Raw genomic sequence first — 22,586 nt, 5'->3', positions numbered from 1 at the left:
TCAGGAATAAAAGGAAACCTCAGTCTAAAATTTAGATTTGTGAAATTTATCTCCAAAATGTGCTACACTGTTAGTTTTCTTTCAAGATCTTGACTCTTGCTTGTCATTTGTATTTTTCTTTTTCCCCTAAATTTGCTTGATAGAATGTATAAACAAAGCCACAACTAAGGTGTTAAAAAAGTTTCCTATTCTATATATTTATGCAATGATGGACATATCACAACTTGCCTTTGAAATGGCAGTTGCCCTCCTGGATTTTTAAACCTTTTCATCTAGTGACTCTTCATAATTTATAGATTTTAAACAAGATCTGCATAATCATGGAATATTTTTTCCCCTAAATTGAAAGAATAATATGAACTTTGATATGTGGTGGAATTAGTGACAGTGAAAGAGTTATTTTGGGGTATGATTTCTTTGTTTTAGTCTAAGATGATTAACACATAGAAGACTCACAAGTGGATGTGGAAAAGTGGAACTGAAGAAAAGATTAATTGCGTGATTTAGTTTAGGGATTAATGATCTATGTATTTTCAGTGGTAAAGTTATTCCAAAACTATAAATAGATTGCGATGCAAAACTGTATCGAGACTTGATGTAGCAAGCTAGTCTGCTCATGCAGTCTGTTATCTCAGTTGCGCCTTTGTGGCCCTGTTAGTTTCCTATTGCTGTTGTCATCAGTTACCAAAGGACAAATTTGTTGCCTTTAGTTCCGGAGGTCAGATGTCCACAGTGGATTCACTGGGCTACATCAAGGTGAGAAACTGTTTCCTTGCCATTTCCAGCTTGTAGAGCCATTGGCATTCTTTGTCTTGTGGTTCCTTCCCTTATCTTCAAAGCCAGCAATAGCTACTGGGGTCTTTCTCATGCTGCATTACTTGAACATTGACCCTTCTGCCTCCCTGTTGTGATTATAATGGATCCACCCAGATAATCGAGACATATCTCTTATTTCAAGGTCCTTAATTTGATCACCTCTGCTAAGTCCTTTTTGCCTCGTAAGGTCACATATTTATGTGTCAGTTTCTAGGAATTAGAAGTTGAATATCTTAGGGACATTATTCTGTCTACCACAGTGCCCTTTTATGTATTTTCTTTTATAATTATTTGTTATTTTTTTCTTTAAAAAAGAGAGTTGGGGTCTCACTGTGTTGACCAGGCTGGTCTAAAACGGCTGGCCTCAAATGATGCTCCCATCTCAGCCTCCCAAAGTGCTAGGATTACAAGTGTAAGCCACAATTGATACTGGTTAAGCTGCAAGGTACACTGAGGCAATAACCATGCTTATATAAATAGGCATTGCTGTCTCTCTTGTTCTGTTTCCCTTGGCAGCTTTGGTTATAAGGAATGTAAACTAGATTTAGAAGATGTAGGCTCAGATTCAGGCGCTAATACTTATTAGCTGTGACCTGGGGCAGGCACCATCCTCAATTTTCCCATTTGTCAAATAAGCGTAATACCTACCTCTCTGGGTTGCCATGTAGATCAAATGAGATAATGTTGGTCGGGCATGGTGGCCTAGTGGCTAATGCCTATAAACTCAGCACTTTGGGAGGCAGAGGCAGGAGGATTGCTTGAGTTCAAGAGTTTGAGACCAGCCTAGGCAACATAATGAGACCTCATATCTGACTTTTTTTTTTCTTTTTTAAAGATAAAGTCTATGAAAGTATTAGGTTGGTGCAAAAGTAATTGTGATTTTTGCCATTACTTTCAATACTTTGTAAACAAGAAAGCATTATACAGGTAAAGAAAGACTTGTTTATGTTGCGCTGGTACTAAAACTGTACGGAACTAAATAATTATGGAAAAGGAAAGAAATAAAGAGAATTGTAGATATTCTTAAATGGATTATAGCTTGGTTTGTGTTTCAACTTCTGTTATTATGACATTTGTGAAAATCCCCTTCTTATAACATGTTTTCCTTTTCTAGGGAAGCAGATGTTACTGACAGACTGATCCTTGGCCATGTTTCTTAGTAGTGTGTGTGTGTGTGTGTGTGTGTGTGTGTGTGTGTGTGTTTCCAAAAAGATAGACTGCTAATCTGCATTGAGAAAAGAGACCATATATCACCACCTTACCAAATTGTCTTTGCTTAGAAATGTAGGCTTACCTGCCTGTTTGTTAAGTATGTTTCTTTTTCCTTTTTTCTTTTTCTTTTTTTTAAAAAAAACTCCTACCTTTATATTCCAAATACAATGAATGGATGTCACCTACCACCAACCATTTCTGTCATACTGAAGGGTAGAGGTCAGATTACTATTCTTCCTACCCCAAACAGCTTGTTGGAATGCTTACCATTTGTTCCTAGAAGGGCTTGGTTGTAGGCTGAGAGCAAACCTTGGTCATGCCAGTTCTGTAGTCAAGAAAAATGCTGTGGAGTATTTTCTGGGTATAACTAGGCTTTGTATTTACTAGAAAATATAAAACATGTAGCAGTTTTCTAGCCTGTGCCGTACAATTTCCATCTCATTGCAATTAAAACACTCAGGCTGACCCTAAGCTAACTTCCTTTAAGTTTTACTTCCTCCTATTTGGTGAATTTTCTGTCTTCCAGAGTTGTGTCTAGGTATTTCTACAGTTGCAACTGTCCTGTAAATTAAGCTTAAAAAAAAAAAAAATCTCCTTTCCCTTGTTAATACAAAACAAATTTATATTAAGAATTTTTTTTAAATAAAAATGTTTTTCCTGATATAATCTGTCATCCCTGTTACAGAATTGCACAGAGAGCTAGTAAGCACCTTAGAAATCATTTAGTCCAATCTCATTATTACTAATTGACAGTTATACAATTAGTCAGTATTTTAAGGTTTTCAGTGTTTTACTGAAACTAAACTCACAAGCTCTTTTAAAGTTTGTTTCTTTCCCTGCTCACTGTGATCTGACTCAGACCCATTCTTTTAGGACTTAACATAGGATTGGCTTTTTTTTTTTTTTTTTTTTTTTTTAAATCTGCAGTAAAGAGTTTCTGTCTTAAAATGTTAGATGCTTTCAGGATCATTTCCTTTTCATCACTGGAAGGAAACAAACCAGCATTGATAAAGCAGTGAGTGTTTTCAAAAAGCCTGTATTCTTTGTGCTGCACTCCAGCAGGACCATCAGAATTACTCATGGAAGAAGAGGGAGATTTTGATTCTTTATTCGCTGTGGTGGTAATAACTAACTAACTCAATGAATACTAATCCCAGTGAAATGAGCTTCATCCTGTTTTCTTCTGGTTCTGTTTTCCGATTCTTTTTGTTTATTTGTAGATAACGGCTATATCTTATTTTATGTAAAAGATGTTTCTGGATATTTCTATATAAATTAATAACACTTGCGCATGTCCATGGATTATGGTTGCAAAACTTATTTTTGTATATATAAGTGATTAATTTTTCAAACACTTTGGATTTGGGGACCTTGGTCTCTTGGCCATTTTAAGTCAGTATAGGTAAGCTTCAAGAGACACTTGAAGACACTTTGGAAGTTTATAAAGCAAATTGTCCTTTCATTAATAGTACTAGTTCTAATATCTTACCACTACTTAAAAAATTAAGGAACTGTACTTCCTTACTAAGGCAATGAAATCATTAACCACCATTTTAGTCTTCAGTAGTATCTAGAATGTTTGTTTTTTTTAATTGGTTATTTTTTTGCAATATTCTACTCTAATAGTTTGATTCCATAACATAGTATAGAAGTTCCTAGGAAGGTTAATGCTTTTAAAAAGGAGGAGGTTCCTAGGAAGGTTAATGCTTAAAGAAAGAAGAGCTTGCACGATTAAAACTTTTTCTTGTATTTTATGAACTAAAACTATATGTATGAGATGAAAATGTAAATATAAAGTTAATTAAGAGGGGATATAGGAGCTTCAAACTAAGCTTTTGAATATGAGAATTGAGGGATAGTTATCCATAGGATATACTTTTGTGTGTGTATTTGTCATGTACCTTGTGGCCTGTGTATATTCCGTGTGTGTGTGTGTTTGTGTGTGTGTGTGTGTGTGTGTGTGAGAGAGAGAGAGAGAGAGAGAGAGAATGTGAATAAATACACAAAATACATAAAGCTATTATGTCTCCTATTCTGTTGGGCATTCCTTTGTTTTACTATTATGATAAAACTTTGAACATGCTTATTAGTCTTAGTTCATATTACAAAATGATTTTTTAGTTAATTTTTTAAAATTAAATTTAGAAGTCAAAGGTATGTGTGTTTCAGGACTTCTGATTAATATTTGCCAAATAGGAAAATATTGACACAAGCAATCTTTGAACCAAATTTGATACTATCTTTCTTTGTCTGACAGGTGAAACATATATCTTGTTTTAATTTACATTTCTGTCATTTCTGGTAAGCTTGAGTCTTTTTTCATGTGCCTATTAGCTCTTTCTGGGTTTTTAAATTTTTTTTTCTATTACCCATTTTTATTCTTGGTCCATTACTCTTCTAACACATCTGTTTTTAATTTTGAAAACGTCTTTATCATATACATACATTTCTGTTCAATGTTGCAGCTACTTTTCCTCCTGACACATTTGTCATTTTTAAAGGCAGCTTTATTGACATAAAATTTACCACAACATTGACCTGTTTTAAGTGTATAGTTCAATGAATTTTACTGTATTTATAGAGTTTTATAGCCTTACTGCAGTCTAAGTCCGGGGCATTTCCATTACCCTAAAAAGAAATGTGACCAACATCAATCTCCTCATTTGTGCCTCCAGCCCTAAGCAGCTATTAATTTACTTTCTGTGTCTACATATATTTGGCTTTAGATATTTTATATAACTAAAATTATGTGATACATAGTCATTCATATTATAGCATGTATCAGTGCTGCATTCCATTTTTATTGCCTCACAGTATTCAACTGAATGAATAAACTTTTTTTTATACCAGTAGGTGCACATTTGAGTGTTTTCCGCTTCTTGGCTATTGTGAATATTCATGCGCTGTGAACATTCATATGCAAATCCTTGTGTGGACATGTTTTCCTTTCTCTTGGGGAGACATCTAGGAGTGGAATTGCTGCATCATATGGCAATCTATATTTACCTTTTTTAAAACTGTCAAACTATTTTCAAAAGTAGCTGCACCATTTTACATTTCTATTAGTAATGTGTGAGGGTTTCAGTGTCTCTATATATTTATTGACACTCATATTCTTTTTTTTTTTTTTTTTTTTTTTGAGACGGAGTTTCGCTCTTGTTACCCAGGCTGGGGTGCAATGGCGTGATCTCGGCTCACCGCAACCTCCGCCTCCTGGGCTCAGGCAATTCTCCTGCCTCAGCCTCCTAAGTAGCTGGGATTACAGGCACGCACCACCATGCCCAGCTAACTTTTTGTATTTTTAGTAGAGACGGGGTTTCACCTTGTTGACCAGGATGGCCTCGATTTCTCGACCTCATGATCCACCCGCCTCGGCCTCCCAAAGTGCTGGGATTACAGGCTTGAGCCACCGCGCCCAGCTGACACTCATATTCTGACCTTTTTATATTATAATAACCATCCTAATGAATATGAAGCCATATTTTATTGTGGTTTAGATTTGCATTTGCCTGGTAATGAATAACGTTGAACATCTTTTCTTGTGCTTGCTAGCTGTTTCTACTTTGGAGAAACATCTATTCAAATTGTTTGCTCATTTTTAATTTGGTTGTTTTGTTGAGTTGTAGAAGGTTTTATATATATATATATATATTATTCAGGATACAAGTTTTTTAGCCAGTATTTGATAAGTAATTTCCTCAGTTTTTGGGTTGTCTTTTCACTTTTTAAGCACAAAAGATTTTAATTTAAATTGGCTAATATATCTACTATTTTATCACTTAGGCTTTTGGTTTTCTAAATCATTGCCTGACCCGAGTTCATGAAGATTTCTTTCCTTATTTTCTTCTAAGAGTTTTATAGTTTTAGCTCTTACATTTAAAAATGTCTGTAATCTATTTTAAATTAATTTTTTGATACGGTTTGAGGTAGTGTTCCAATTTATTTGTGTATGAGTATCCAGTTGTCCCAGCACCGTTGGTTGAAAAGACTATTTCTTTGCCACTGATTTTGCTTGGCATCTTTGTCAAAAATCAGCTGACTGTGAATGTAGAAGTTCCTTTGATGTTAAAATGTACTACTATTTATGTACGACTAAAAATGCTGAAAATGTCACCATTATGAATATGTCACCATTGACTATTGTACACATTCAGATTTTAGGCATGTTAGTATCTGAATATTTGCAACTCTGAATTAATGAAATGTATTATTTCAAAATAACATTGGATTACAAATAAATGCATGGTAACAGTAGTTGTTGGACCTCTAAATTATTTTCTCCCAAATTTTCCTTATTTATGGCTCTCTGAATATATTTTATATAATTATGTATTATTTTTCTCCTTGAGAAACAAAGACTTATCTGTCTCACTTAATGGTATATTACTAGCATTTAGACATTGGAGATACCCATGATTTATTTAAATACATAATTGGATGCTCAAAGAGTTCTTCCGCTAACCTGCCAATTTTTACATAATAAATAAGTATGCTGTATTGGAAGTTTTCTTTTCAAGCAAGTTTGTTACGGGAAGTGCAGCTAAACCGAAGTGATGTTTGAAGTAAAAAGCTGCTTAAGAAAATCTGTGAATTGTCTGTTCTGTTAAAGGGTGAATAGAGGGTGGCATTGATTTAATAGGCTTTTTTTTCTTTTGACTTTTTTTTTAAGCAAAAAATAAGTTCGTTAAGGACCTGAATTATGTCATTATTCACACAAGTCTTAGTAATGATTAGGATCCAAGTGACTAAAATCACATTTAGTTTCGAAATGGAAGTTTGCTGTCTTGCTTTTCTAAGGCTTTAGCATTCTTGTTCACTTTGGCCTTTTCATGAAAAGGTAACATAATCTTGTTCCAAGGGATATTCTTTTGGCATGAAAAGAAGAAACAGAACATTTTACTTAGCATAAGAAGGTAATTGCATTTTAAAAATAAGCATTGCCCATAATTGTCCAGCAAGTTGAATCCCGAATGTGTTGACAATGCCTTTGGAAACACCAGGGAAAAGCGTTGGCTGCTACTAAGAGGTAGAGTCGAGAGCTACGACAATCTGCTTTTCTTGTTTGCCTCTGTCCTCAAGCATGCAGTCATGGGAGTTTGATAAAATGCAAATGACAAAAAAAATGCAAATGACATGTTTCAAAACCTGGAAAAGTAGACATGAAACTTTCAAGTCTCTGGTGATTTACTTGCTTATTAACTTCAAGTTTCTCTAGCAAAGTTTTCCTCTGTATTTTTAAAAGTGATAGTATAGAGCCTTATGTTAATTTATGTAATGCAGAGCAATTTCTTCTCAACTTGAGATTTAAAGATTATTAAATAAAATAATATTTAATATTTAGGTTATTTAAATAAATACTCTGATTTGTTTAGATAATTAAAATTATTTATTGTGTGAGATACTCTTTTTTCTTTTTTATTTGTCTGGGCGAACAGAGCTAATCTTCCAATGTGTTTTGTGATTATGGGCAGAAGTCTTCGTATTCTTGGCTGTTGCCTGAGGAAGCATTTCTTCCAGCCCTTGAGTATCTGTAGCTGTCTGTGTCCTATTTCTTTTTCAAGTGTGTCAGAATAGTCCAGTCCGTCTGAGGAAGTCCAGCATCATCCTAAATGCTGAATTCAGGGCTGTGATTCAAAATATTTACTTCACTCATATGCCCCAGGATAGCTGCCAGTTTCAGCCAGGTCATGAATGAACTTCTTGTCAGTTTGGCGAGCAGGCTTTCTTTTGCTTTCTCTTCCCCGACTCTGTTTACACTTCCTGTGGGTGAAGCTTCTATGTAATACTGAATCAAGTACTTATTTTAAGACTTGGTCTCCAGAAAAACAATTTTGATTAGTTAAGAAAAACTTCCTAATGAGTAAACATCCTAAAAAGATGGTAATTTGAGATTGTAATTCTGTTGCAGCTGAAGGCATTGAAAGCAGTGGATGATGTTTTTCTTTTTAAAGATCATTAACTAAGTTTTGGGTGCCAGTGTATGCCAATGCATGATATCCAGTTATACTAGGCTACTTTGATTTCCAAAAGGATATGTCAAGTTTGTATTGATTTTGCATGAATTTTCTAGCTTAAGTTAAGGCTGATGCCCACAAAGACATATATCCATAATTGTTATGCCAAGGGATGTTTTTGATACTTTTTTTAAAAAATGGGAAACAGAACATGGTAGCTGTGCAAGCCTATGCTGCTTGAGAGGGCCCAGCAGCATCTTGTGCTACCATATGCAAATTTAAAGAGAAGTAGCGTTAGTTAAGAAAAGCATTTATGGAGGTAAATTTTCAAAGTGGTAGGGAGAGAATCGATAACCATTAACGAAAGAGAAATTTCACTTTTCAAGAATATAATAATTGAGAAAAAAAGTGCATAGCATAGAATGCATTCAAAAATCCCATAAAGCCCATTCTCAGCATGGCATAAAGGCTCTTGACAAAAGTGGGAATGTACATTAATACAGCTGCTATGGAGTACAGTGCGGAAGTTCTTCAAAAACTGCAAATGGAGGTACCATATGATCTGGCAATCCCACTTCCAGGCATTTAACTAAAGGAAAGAAAATCAGTATATCAGAGAGACATCTGTGCCCCCATATTTATTGGAACACTATTCACAGTCACCAGATACGGAATCAATTCAGGTGTCTAACAATAGATGAATAGGTAAAGAAAACATGGTGTGTGTGTTTTCTTATATATATATATATATATATATATATATATGATATGTGTATTTATATTCCTGTGTGTGTTCAGGAATATGCATATATGCATACACAATGGAAAAATTTGGTGTGTGTGCATGTGTGTGTTCAGCCATAAAAAGAATGAAATCTGTCATTTATGGCAACATGGATAGAACTGGAGGATATTATGTTAAATGAAGTAAGCCAGGAACAGAAAATTAAACACTGCGTGTTTTCACTATATGTAGAAGCTAAGAAAAGTTGATCTCATAGAAGTAAAATGCAGAAGATACTAGAGGCTGGGAAAGGTAGGGAGATTGGGAAATAGAATTTGTTTAAGGACACGAAATTACAGCTAGATAGGAGGAGTAAGTTCTGGTGTTCTCTACAATTGTGAGATTATTATAGTTAAAAATAATGTATTATCTAATTTCAAATAGGTAGAAGGAAGATAATGAATGTTCCCATCACAAAAAAGTACTAAATTTCAAGATGATAAATATGCTTATTACCCTGAACTGATAAGTATACATTATATGTATTGAACATAATTATGTACCCCATGAATATGTAAAAGTATATATCAATTAAGAAAAAAAGACTCTTCACTGTGCAGGATGGCTCATGCCTGTGATCCCAGCACTTTCAGAGGCTGAGGTGGGCAGATCACCTGAGGTCAGGAGTTCAAGACCAGCCTGGCTAACATGGTGAAACCCTGTCTCTACTGAAAGTACAAAAAATTAGCCAGGTGTGGTGGCATGCACCTGTAATCCCAGCTAATCTGGAGGCTGAGACAGGAGAATTGCTTGAACCCAGGAGGCGGAGGTTGCAGTGAGCTGAGATCACGCCACTCCAGGCTGCCCTCCAGCCTGAATGACAGAGCAAGACTCTATCTCAAAAAAAAGAAAAAGAAAAAAAGGCTCTTGATAACAACTCCCTTCCTGACCATTCTCTGTAGTTAAGCAACTCACAGTTCTCTTTAAAAATACAAGATTATCCAATCTTCCATCTCTCTGCACAAGATTTTTCTCTTGCCCCAGAAAACATTCCCTCACTTGTACTGTGCCCTCACTTTCCTATAACTCTTTATGGGTTCTTGTACTATTTTCCACCATAATTGCTTATTCCTACAGTTATCTCTTGTGTTAGACAGATGTTTCCATAAGAGGCAGACTACCATTTCACCATGGGTTAGCATTGGGAATAGACAAACACACCTGAATTTTCAGTTAGGATTTGAATCCAGAGTGGAGGGAATAAAATTTCTAGGCAAGAAGACCTTGGGCACAAATGCCTACAGGTGGGAATAAGCAGGATTTGTTTCAGAGACTGGGGACGAAGGATAAGAGAACTCTTGCACATAAAAATAAGTATATCATCCCAGCACTTTGGGAGATTTGACCTCCTTGAGCCCAGGAGGTCAAGACTAGCCTAGACAACATGATGAAACCCTGTTTCTACAGCAAATACAAAAATTAGCCAAACATGGTAGCATGCATCTGTAGACCCAGCTGCTCTGGAGGCTGAGGTGGGAGGATTGTTTGAGCCCAGGAGGTTGAGGCTGCCGTGAGCAGTAATCACACTACTGCAACCCCACAGTAGAAATATTTCTAAATTTGAAATTGAGGGAGATATGGGGATTGATTTAAAAAGTATTCTATGGCTGTATAATGGGATACTACACAGCAATGAAAATGATACCATGGATCTGCCTATATAAGTGGCATATTAAGAGGGGAAATGTATGTATATTTATATAATAATTTAATGTTATCTTAAATATTGACAATATCTTTTTTACATATAAAAGGACATGCATATATTTATGAAACAAGTCTTTAAGATAGATACTAATGTGTTAACAGAGGTAATTTCTTTATAGTGGGGTTTGGTATTTAGATTTATCTTTATTTACAGCTTTGTTTAATGTTTTAGTTTGTTTTGCAATGAGTAAGGATTTTATAATTAGAGTAAATACAGTAAGTGTTAAAAAGGAAAGAAGGTACCATTGGTCTTGTGCATATGTTTTGTACTCGTTGATTGCTATGTTTTAAAAAATTATTTTGAAAATTTTCAAATCTATAGAAAATTTGAATTTCAGTAACATAATGAACGTCAAACAATACACTGTTCACTTAGCTTCGCCCATTGCTACGGATATTCTTACACTTACCCCTAAATAGTGCAGAGAAACTAGGACTTTTTTCATATAACTACAATACAGTCATCACGTATTAGAAATGAATCATTATGAATAATGTAATATTAATAGTAACAATGTAATTATTGCTGAATTATACATTATTACTGTTATGTACTCTGCAGTTCACAATTCAAATTTCTGCAATTATTTCGATAAAGTCCTCTGTAACTTTGAAAAAAAAATACTTGGACACAAAATTCAATCAAAATTAATCTTGCATTTGGTCGCTATGTCTTACTGGTCTCTTTCAATCTAGAAGTGTTTTCTGCTCTTTTTGTCTTTCATGGTGTTGACATTTTTGGGGACTCTATCCCGTGTGTCCTGTAGGCAGGTATGCTTGTATTGGTAAGAATACAGTGACGTTTGGTCTGTCCCAATGCAACATTTTGTTTTTGACATTGGAGTTTTAGTATACAGAAATAATTTTCTCAATAGTGAGGACTCAAGTAATAAAAATAAATGTTTGCGTATAGTGTGCCATATTGAATTCTTTTTTCTACCAACCATATCAAGTCTCCTGGATTCTTGCTCTTGCATTGTTATGTCATAGGCACACGTCTCAGTCTTGTCTTTTATACCATTTTACACAAAGGTGTTTCATAGCCTTTAATTTTCATAAACATCTTTATGCCACAGAAAGAACATCTGGGAATAGGGGACCATAAGTATTTGTTTAATAGTTAATTATCTAACAGTTGAGCAACTGGAAAACTTTACCAACAATTGCTTTTTCATTCATGTGTATTATAATTAATGGGGCCAATAATAACACTGAGGCACTTCTGGATCGTCATGTATTCTATGTTTCTGATTAGTTGAAAGTCTCTAATATGTATAAAGTGTATATGAGAAAAATAAGTTGAAAGTCTCTAATATGTATAAAGTGTATATGAGAAAAATAATCAGTAGAGTATTTGATTAATCAAAGGTGTACTATTTCCCAACCTGTCTGGATAGAAATAAACTGTGACATTTATTTCTAATAATAATTTTGTGTTTTACCCCTCACAATATTCTGTTTTAGGTGATAGAAATTATGCCAAGGATGATCCATTGGAATTTAAGTCCCATCAGTGGTTTGGAGCATCTGTGAGGTCAAAACAGGATAAAATTTTGGTAAGTATTCTGGATATTTACTCACAGATGAGTTTAGTCCGTTTATGTGAAGACACAGGAGATTTTATGTTTTCAGGCTGATAGTAAAATTCAGTGCTCAAGGGTGCTGCAGTATATAACAACATAAGATAGCTCGTATCAAAGGCCACTCTATGTAGGGAGGCCATCTCTGTTGCCCTTCTGAACAGATTTGCACTTCTTTTCAACCTCATTCCCATATTGTTTTACCTGCCCCACTTGATAGTTCCCATCAGTTTATTTCCACCCAGCGGATTCTAGGAAGTGTGGCTTTGGTTGACAAATGCTTTAGTACTTCCTCTCTTTGAAAATACAACATGATTTTGAAGTAGGATACAGAACAAAGAAAAAAAAATTACGACCTTCCTTCACCTCATCTCCCTCTATGCCCTGCCCATTCCTCTGCTCCTCTTCTCAGACACTCTCTGAAATGCTTTCTGTGGTAGCCATCCTAGTTCTTCACGTTCCCTTTCCTGCGTCACCACTGACTTTCAAGTCTCTGAAATCCAGTAGCATTTATACATATCTACATAACACACAAACCATAATGTTCTGTTTTTTCTGCCGGTATCTATTTTTATCTTTCTTGCATTTTCACTATTATTCAGAATGGTCAACAACCCTTCTTTTTTAAGTAAATTGTTCTCTTGATTTCTGTGACCTGTATTTTCCTGGTTTTTCTCCTATTTTACTGACTGCTGTTTTGTAGTCTCCTTTAATGGCCCTTCTGTTCAATTTCCAAACACTGGGGAGTCTGTGATCTCTGTTTGGCCCCCTTTGCTTTCTTTAACCACAACTTTTACCTCGAGGTTCCTAGCCTATCTTGTGGCTAAGTATAATGCCCAAATATGTACCTCTAGCTTTTGATTCTCTCTGGATCCTTAAAGGCATATTTCCAGACTACATTTTGGCTTCCAAATGAATGTGCCAAAATAGGACTCTTCTTTCCTTCCATCAAAGAAGAGAAACAAATAAAAATCTATTATGATATATATCTTCCCCAATTTATTTGGAAACATGGCTTTCTGCCCTATTCACTAGTAAGCACTCACAATCTGCCTCAAAAATATGTCTCACATTTATTAGTAGATCTTCATGTCTGCTGTTTCTACCCTGCAGCAAGCCACCATCATTACGCTCTTGAACCAGTGCAATGGCTCTTCCCATCCTGCTGCTGCTTCTCTTTGCCTAACTGCAAGAAGGACCAGAGTGAACCAGAACATTTGACCTTCTTGATTAAAACAGTCACGTGGCTTTCTATCACTCTCTGAATAAGTATGGCAGGCTCATCCTGGCTTAGAAACATCTCCCAAAACAAGTCCCTGGCTGTGTCTTCAGCCTTCTCTCATTCCATCTTACATACTAAAGCCAGGCTTGTCTTCAGTGCTTTCACATTCCAAATCATTCCGTTAGTACCTTAGTGTTTCTGTTCCCTCTGCTTGTATTAGTTGTCTTTATTATTTATACTTGGCTAGCCCCTTGTCATTCAGATTTCAGCTTTAATTTATTTCCTCAAAGAGCCCTCACCCTATTTTAATTACTTACATAGTATTTACTGTTGCCTTTATTTTTTCATCTAATTATGCTGCATAGGGAAGGATTGGCATAGGAGGTGAAGTTTCAGCAGGACTTTTAAGGATGCGCCACATTTCAGCAGTTGGAGCTAAAGGATGGGGTTGAGAGTGGGGATATTCTAGGCAGAAAGAGGTACAAAAGCAGGAGTAAGCAAAGGGAGCACGCCACCCACTCTGAGACATCAAGTACATGTAGAGAAGTAGCCACGATGACCTACTTTCACTGTTTTCAGGGTACATACAGAATAAGTCATTGTTGATGTTCTGCGGTGCTTAAGTTAGCAATTTGCTTCAGAAAGTATTATAGAATATCAATTAAACCTTTTTCACTAAATGAATTGTTACACATTTGGTAGATTACTATGCTGTTAAAGCATTCATTACTGCTCCATGTGGTATTAAAATCTAGAATGCTGAAAACAAAAAGGTCACAGTTTATTTGGAAAGTAAATAAAATAAGCACTGCACGTTCTTTTACTCTCTTCACAAATAATTTGCTGTATAATTTATGGGGCATATTCCACATCCATGAATGTTACTTAGTTCAAAAGCTAATTAGGTCTCAACCTTTAGCATAGTGTATTACATCAAGAAATATACTACCTGAAATAACTATTTTGCTATTTTGAAAAAAAAAAAATTGCACTCCTGCCTGGGCAACAGACTGAGACCCCATCTCAAAAAAGAGAAAGTGATGTTATATTCTGAAATAGTATAGGATATCTGAAACACTACATTTTTAGAAAATCTTTATGTCATGGACCAATCCTCTGATTTTAGGCCTGTGCCCCATTGTACCATTGGAGGACGGAGATGAAACAGGAGCGAGAGCCTGTTGGAACGTGCTTTCTTCAAGACGGAACAAAGACTGTTGAGTATGCTCCATGCAGATCGCGTATGTACAGGATATTGTACCAGCTTTTAAGAAGGGGGCGAGCAGCCTAGTTTGTTAAAAGTGTGTGTGTGAGTGTGAGATTAAAACATGTAGACATACTATGATGATGAGAACAAAATGAAAACAATCCTACTAAGGTAAAGACATTACAAATGTGAAGTAAACAGATTTGCTTTTTCTAAGAACTCATTTTCATCTTTCTTTGTTAGTATGATAATAATTACTATCTGATTTTAAGAACCTATATTTTTAATTACTAGTAGTCAAAAGATGCTCAGTTGAGTTTCTCTAATGGAGAAGATATGGACGTCACAACTAAAGATTCTTACTCAGTAGGTTTGGGTCAGACCTGGGTACCTGCATTTTTAACAGACTACAAGGCAATTCTGATAGATACCAAAGTTTGGGAACTCCTGCTTTATATTAATAATGATATTGAAATAAAAAATATTATGTCCTAAAGAGCCAAAGTTTATATTGAAAGATGAACACTGAACTCAGGAGCCTTGACTCTGAATTTTCCTGCTCTTAATCAGGATTCCTTTGTAAACCTGCTACCAAGCCCACCCCTTTTTGGTGATCCAGAGGATTTTATGCTCTTCACTAATATTAATTGAAATTCCAAAACGAATTAATATCATGGCTAAAGATGACTTCAGGCACTTATAATTTTGATTATGCCTTTCGAAAATCTGTACATCCTCTTCTCTTTGGAGATTCCAATCCTTTTGTGACCTGCTACACTTTGTTGAATTGGCTACTACTCCAGATCTTCCTTGTACCAGAAGCATAAAAGTAGATTACTGAAATACAGTACAGTGTTTATACCTAGAGCCCTTAGGCCATTATTTTTTGTTTCACTGGTCACCACACAGTTTAGTAGAATTAGTAACAAAAGCACATGTAAGACTGTTACAACTATATATTTTTAAATCCATGTTAAGTGACATGTGACACCAGGTAAAAGGGACTCTTCTGTCCTCTGTATTGTAAGTAATTGAACTTATGGGAAACTGCAGATTATCTCAATGAACACTTATTTTCTTAGCCCAACACTTTGATCCTACGTGTTGTAAGTGGGAAGTGAACATTAAAAGAACGATGCCCACTCAGATCTGTATTGTGTGTTAGGAAAGAGAAAAAATTAGATTAGAATACACTGCACAGGATGGGGGAAATTGCGACTTTATCCTCAGTGCTTGGATGCCATCTGTACTGCCATCTTTATGTTGGTATTTAGGTTATGGTACTGTTATCTTTGGTGGTATGTAGAGAATCTGAAGACCAAATTTGTATTTTTAATTTCTATGTTGAAAGAATATTCCCATTTGAGAAGATAACTTTATAGCTATGAAGAATGAGCTAACCTTTGTGTGCCAGGTTTGTTACTTATTATGTAATGTACACACATACACGATACACCTTTATTTTCATTTGATGCATGTGGGAACTGAGATTCACACAGTTGAATCAATTTTATTTCCACATCTTATGGGACTGATGGTCAAATGAGGATTTAAACCCAAGTTTGTCTATTCCAAAGGAAGCTTTCCTCTACATTATTCACTGTAGAAAATGCTTTCCATTTCAGTTGCTTCTGTACTGAGCACAGCTTTTCCACAAAGAATACATCCTGCTTTCATGACCCAGGTTGGATAATTCCTGATATGTGAGAATACATGGAAATCTCCTGAAAACATACATTCTAACGATGAACAACAAGGGTTATTCACATAATGCTTTTATTTGATTTAGGCACAGAAATGATAAAGTCATTTAAAGCCATATTTTCTAAGGTATTTAACATCCAAATCAGGTGAATGAATTCTGGCTTGTGGGCCTCTTTTTGTGAATAAAGTTTTATTGGCATACAGCCACATGCATTTTTTTATGCGTCATCTATAATGGTCTAGTAGAGTTGTGAGAGTTGAGTTGTTGCCACACTATGTGGCTTCTGGGCCTAAAATATTTACTGCTTGGCTTTTTACAGAAAAGGTTTGCTGAACACTGATCTAAATAATTCCTCAAATCTTAGGACAAGCTTAAAGAACAATCTCAAAAAACGAAAAAGCAAAGTGCATGCCTTTGTTTCTAATAGGCCTACCACTTTCAGTAACCCTTGATTATTGTACACGCTTTTTGATTCAATCTTTGAAATATTAAGCCACCTATTATAGATCTAAATTATGAGGGACATCTTGTTCAGAAAAGACGACTCAGGAGTGCAAGTCTGAGAACCTGGGTTCTATGCTGACTTCTGCTGTCCACCTATATAGCTGTGGGTAATTCACCTAACCACTCTGGACCTTCGTTTCATCATTGGTAAAACAATAATTCTCAAAAAAAAACCTTCAGAGATATAAATTTAGTATTTGTACCTATTTTATACTTAAGTAAATTACACAAACCAATCATTGGTTTTACGAGTTGATGCCAGTTTTGTAGGGCTGCGTTGCTAACTTCTTAACAACTTGGCTTGTCTTGGTGGCTGATTTTTGGTGGTTTTGTTTGTTTGTTTGCTTTTGGTTTTTTATTTTTATTTTTATTTTTTATTTTTTGGTGGTTAGTTTGGTTAGTTGGTTTGTTCTGTTTTTAATCTGACTTACATGGACACCCTGGACAAGGAACTTCACTGTCTGTCACTAACTTACCTTGTTACTGATTAAATTTGCTTTCAGCTTTTCATAACTGCATGACAAAACCTCACATCTTAGGAAAGCCATAAAGAACAACCTCAAAAAACAGAAAAGCAGAGTTACTTGGGGAAATTAAGTAACTTGACCATGGCCAACCAGCTAGTAAATAAGAGTATGGACCTGACTCCATGCATGTCTACACCACTACACTGCACTGTCTCAAATCAATGATATACTTATCATTTCCTGAGTAATGACAAAGGGCATTATGCAGTAGACCAGATGTTCTTCTGTTTTAAATTGTCTGAGCCACGAATCATATGATGTGTATACCCTTTCCACTTCCTGCTCAAATTGAATCTTTTGTTCCTTCTCTCTGCTCTCTGATGCTAATATTATTTGAACATAGATTTTTCTCAGCAATGATTTCTAGTTGGCCTTTCCTTTCCCTTTGTCATTAATCAGGGAATGATAAATATATTATTGATTTGAGCCAATAATCAATTGTCTCAAATTGATTCACGTCCTACTCTTTTATTTACTAGCTGGTTGGTCATGGTCAAGTTACCTAGTTTCCCTAAGCATCAGTTTTTTTAATGTCATGTAAAATGCTTTAGCATAATACCTGACTCACAGTAAGGGCTTAATAAACCCTAGCGGATCTTACTGTCAGAATCAATAATATTACTATTTATAATATCATTACCAGACTTAACAAATGGGAGAAGTATTAACCATCTGCAGGAATAAGTACCAGAACCTGTACCAAAATAGGTTATTTTTAACATGAAAGTCTTCAAACTGGCAGAAGCACTCAGTTTAATATATACCTGTTAAGAAAATTTTAAGAGACAGTCATGCTTTTTAGCTGGATACTCTGGGAAACCAAATAAAGTGGATAATTGTATAGTATGATAATCAAAACAAGAATTTCTTTATATAGCTTGACATTGTTCCCCAGATGCAACTTGAATAAAGGAAATAAATAGCTGACTTGCTCTAACTTGAGGTTAGAGCAGAATTCCTTAGTCTGATTCATTAGTTGCTGGAAACCCCAGCCCCACATTTTCCCACTCCCTCTTGGTTAGAAAAATTTACACTGGTTTAGCATTATACTGTTGAGGCTATCTTTCAAAAAACTTTTTAAAAATTTAGATATTAAGTGTGTAATCTTGGGGCAGTTTCCATGATTCAAAAGTGAGTTCAAAATTTCTGATGGGATTATTTGGCAGAAGTTCTTACAAGTTTGTGCTTGTGACTGAAAACAGATTTTTTTGGTTCCTGTATTTGAGTGACAAATATAGTAACAGTACAACTTTTCATGTGTTTGTAACATTGGCCACAATAAGTCTTTGATAACTGAAGGATAGTGTTTTTCATTGTTCTCTGTTATCCTCAAAGTAAACTAAGAGGAAAGTTTTCAGATTCATCCTTACATGTGTTCTAAGTACCATATTGCTCGTGATTAAAATTAATTTAAATTAATTGTCTAATTGTTCAGAATTAGCCCCTTTCTGTGAGAACTACTTGAAAGGGAGCGTCTATACAAGAGCAAAACTATTGAGCCTACTGTGGTTGGAAAATACTTGAAAGGGTCTTAAAGATGGTTACTTTAGTTAGATCTCCATACTAAATGTGTAAAGATAGTTTTATATTTTACTTTTTGAAGAACATTAAGTTCTGGTCTGTTCATTTCCTGAAATTCTGAGCTATGTTATTCATCTTTACTGTTGGCTATAAAATGTATGTATAGGAAATGCATGCTTTAGGAATGTATGTATCTATTTGCTGCTATTCATAATAACAAAGGTCTTTGCAAAGAACTAGCAACCTTAGTGTAATAGGAAGGAAGAGGAATTTCAGATTGGAATTTTTAACTTGCAGATCACAAGTTGTTAGTGTTTTATGAAATCAGTGTAGTGGGTCACAATAGAATGAAATAAAATGGAAGGTATTAGAATGTATTCTATATAATAATAAAAATATTGTTTCATGAGATTTTAAGTTGTATCTATATGTTTTATACACACAGTATATGTTGGGTTGTGATATAAACTATAATCTTTTTGTGGATTGTGGTCAAAAAATGAAATGTATCATTTTAGTTGTATTTTTTTGTTGTTGTTGTTCTCTGGTGACTGGTCCAGGTATTTAATCTGTGTTTCCATGTCTGAGTAAATGGTGCTGATAAACATGCATACTAACTTTCTTGGAATGTGATAATAACCAAGTGCCCGAGTGAATGACCACTCTCAGAAATTAGCACATTATCTTGTGATTCTAGTGATATCAGGTTTTCTCATGTTTTGTTTTGTGTTATTTGTTTTTGGGTTTTTGTATATTTCCAATCTTTTTATTTTAGAAGATATTGATGCTGATGGACAGGGATTTTGTCAAGGAGGATTCAGCATTGATTTTACTAAAGTAAGTTCTCATTTAAGACTGAATGAGATTCAGATCTACCTTATTGATTAAACTGTGGTTAAAAATAAACTGGCCAATACCTCAGCTCCTTTACAGCTGTTACCTCTTTAATGAAAACAGTTAATAAAACGATCCATTTATTTTGACATTCTTTGTCTTATATTATTCCCTCCCTAGTAAACATTGCTTATTTGAAATAGGGAGACATCCCCCATCACTCTGGGAATGGAGGAAAGTAGACAATCTCCTCAGTAAATGATAGGTAACTATTATGACTTAATATTAAAATTTCCAGTTATATGAATTTATAGCATATTAAAGTTTTCTATTCTTAATTGAAATGGTTTTTCTTACAAAAGCTATCAATGGGAGCTTTATTACAAAATTTACATAAAAGCTGAGAAATATGGATATTTGCCATCTATTATGTGCCTGTAAGCACTAAGTGAAGCTGACAGTGTGTAATAATTGTAAGAAATCTCATAGGCAACACTCTATGTATTTTTAACTAAATTAGTATTCTCTTCAGAGTTGTATTTTTAATCTGTTTTTTGAAAATAAGAATTCCATTTGAATTTTCAAAGGTAAATTTTCTGAAGTACTTTATTTTCTTTTGTGTGTTTGTTTATTTTGGTGTGGGGGAGTATGCATATTTGAATATCAAATTGAGAATATTCCTTCTAGAGAAGTCTAAAAAACATACTGATTGATTATTTGGAGACCTTCCTTAGAAAGCTTGTATGTAGGCTTTCTTAGAAATATGAGCAAAGAAGAGTGCCTTGAATGTATGAAAACAACTGAAATTGAAATTTTATGATGCAGCAGCACTAATAAAGCATTTTCTTATTTTTAAGAAATTTGTAGGCTGGGTTGTGGTGGCTCATGCCTATAGTCTCAGCACTTTGGGAGGCTGAGGCAGGAGGATCACTTGAGCCCAGGAGACCAGCTTGAGCAACATAGCGGGACATCATCTCTACAAAGAATTAAAAATTAGCCAGGCTTGGTGATATGTGCTTATAGTCCCAACTGTTAGGGAGGATGAGGCATGAGGATTGCTTGAACTGCAATGAGTGAGGCTGCACTGAGCCATATTCATGCCACTGCATTCCAGCCTGGGCAACAGAGCAAGACCCAGTCTGAATTTTTTCTTTTTTTTCTTTTCTTTTTTTTTTTTTTTTTTTTTTTTTTTTTTTTTTTTTTTAGCCAGAGTGTCACTCCGTCACCAGGTGCCAGGCTGGAGTGCAATGACACAATCTCGGCTCACCGCAACCTCTGCCTCCCAGGTTCAAGCAATTCTCCTGCCTCAGCCTCCTGAGTAGCTGGGACTACAGGCACGTGCCACCATGCCCAGCTAATTTTTTTGTATTTTTAGTAGAGACGGGGTTTCACCATGTTGGCCAGGATGGTCTCGATCTCTTGACCTCGTGATCCACCAGCTTCGGCCTCCCAAAGTGCTGGGATTTGAATTTTTTTTTTTAATTATATTTTATCTGTACTTTTATTTTATTAATTTTTTTTCTAGACCTAGGTACTGATTATTATATTTAACCTCCTTAGGTAATTTGTTTTTAATACTCTAAATTCATGCTATATTACCCAAAATTTAGACTGCAAGTAAGCCAAACAGAGAGAAAATATATTGATAAATACCAGGTTTAAGCTTGTATGATACATTTCTAAATAGATATTATATACTTCTAAAATATATAATGTCCATCTTTTCTGTATTTATGCCTATACAATTGTAACCCCAGTAGTACTGTCATACTGTGAAAGTTATTGCTAAATTAGGTGTTCACTTTCTTAAACACATTTCTGAGAAAAGGGTGTCTTTTTGGAGCAGGTAACTTAGAAGTGTCTTTTACGTAGTCAAGGCAAAAGATTGTCTCTTGAAAGCTTGGAAGGGCTATATGTACATTTGGAGGAAGAAAAAAATTTCTTTTCCCCCCAGCAAGAAGAGATTTCTAAAATATTGTGCTCAAACACGTAGCTTGTATTAGACACTTCGAGTTAGTTAAATATAAGAAATACTAGGCAAGCAGAATTTGTATATGTATAATACACCCTCAAAATTTTATTCTCAACTTCACTCTTGTTTAGATCTGAGACAGTAAAAATGGCAGAAAATTTTTCAGTGATTATATAAAGACAATTTGCTGTATATAGTCACAAATTTAATATACAAAAGTAAGTGACTTTTAAAAATTGTAACCTGATAATACTTTGCATTAATACCTCATTTCAAATATGTGAAGCAGCCAAGTCCACAAAAAAGTTTTACATTTTCTTATATTAAATCAATATAACTTTTCTTTTAAATTTTATTTTAGACAAGACACAGTGAAAACCACTGAAGCTGAGTTAGATGAATTTGAGATTTATGATTTTGTTTGCTTTAGATTAGATTCGATTCAATTAGATTAGATTAGATTAGACATAAATCCAGCACTTTGTGAGGCTGAGCTGGGAAAATTGCTTAAAGCCAGGAGTTAGAGACCAGCCTGAGTGAGGGAAGACCTTGTCTCTCCAAAAAAGAAAAAAAAAAGTATCGTATTAAATTTTAAAAATGTAATTAACCTGGTAATGATAAAGAAACAATACTGTACTGTTCAGTCACATATACATATACATATATATCCTATGTTTTACATTGATTTCTATTTTGAGAGGTACTTGTTCCTAAATATGTATCTTTTTTGTGTGTGATTTTTATCTAGGCTGACAGAGTACTTCTTGGTGGTCCTGGTAGCTTTTATTGGCAAGGTAGGTTAATATTTTTTAAATTACAATTAGTGACTATGTGTCGCTGATTCACCTGGCTTACTGTATGCCTATGACATTTTACAAATTATTTTAAAGAAAGAAATGGAAATACAATTAAAGCATATAAACATTCCATTTTACACAGTGTTTTAAAAATAATGTAACATTTAATATATATTAAATATGTGTATATTCCTAGAAAATAAAAACTGAATATTTTAAAAGTTAATACATACTTTTATGTTAA

General features: G+C 34.7%; 1 protein-coding gene across 1 annotated transcript in view; it reads left to right on the top strand.

Moving 5' to 3' along the window:
* Positions 1-22,586, top strand: part of ITGAV (integrin subunit alpha V) — a 95,403-nt gene that overhangs the window by 28,136 nt on the left and 44,681 nt on the right. Inside the window, exons 3-6 of the mRNA XM_003944208.4 lie at positions 11,938-12,029; positions 14,402-14,516; positions 19,515-19,576; positions 22,294-22,339. Of these exons, the coding sequence (XP_003944257.1) occupies positions 11,938-12,029; positions 14,402-14,516; positions 19,515-19,576; positions 22,294-22,339 (315 nt within the window). The remainder of the gene's footprint in view (positions 1-11,937; positions 12,030-14,401; positions 14,517-19,514; positions 19,577-22,293; positions 22,340-22,586) is intronic.

This window comes from Saimiri boliviensis, chromosome 5 (genome assembly GCF_048565385.1).
Source record: "Saimiri boliviensis isolate mSaiBol1 chromosome 5, mSaiBol1.pri, whole genome shotgun sequence".
NCBI lineage: Eukaryota > Metazoa > Chordata > Mammalia > Primates > Cebidae > Saimiri > Saimiri boliviensis.
Note: the sequence above shows the minus strand (reverse complement) of the source record. Positions and strands in the feature narration are given on the sequence as shown.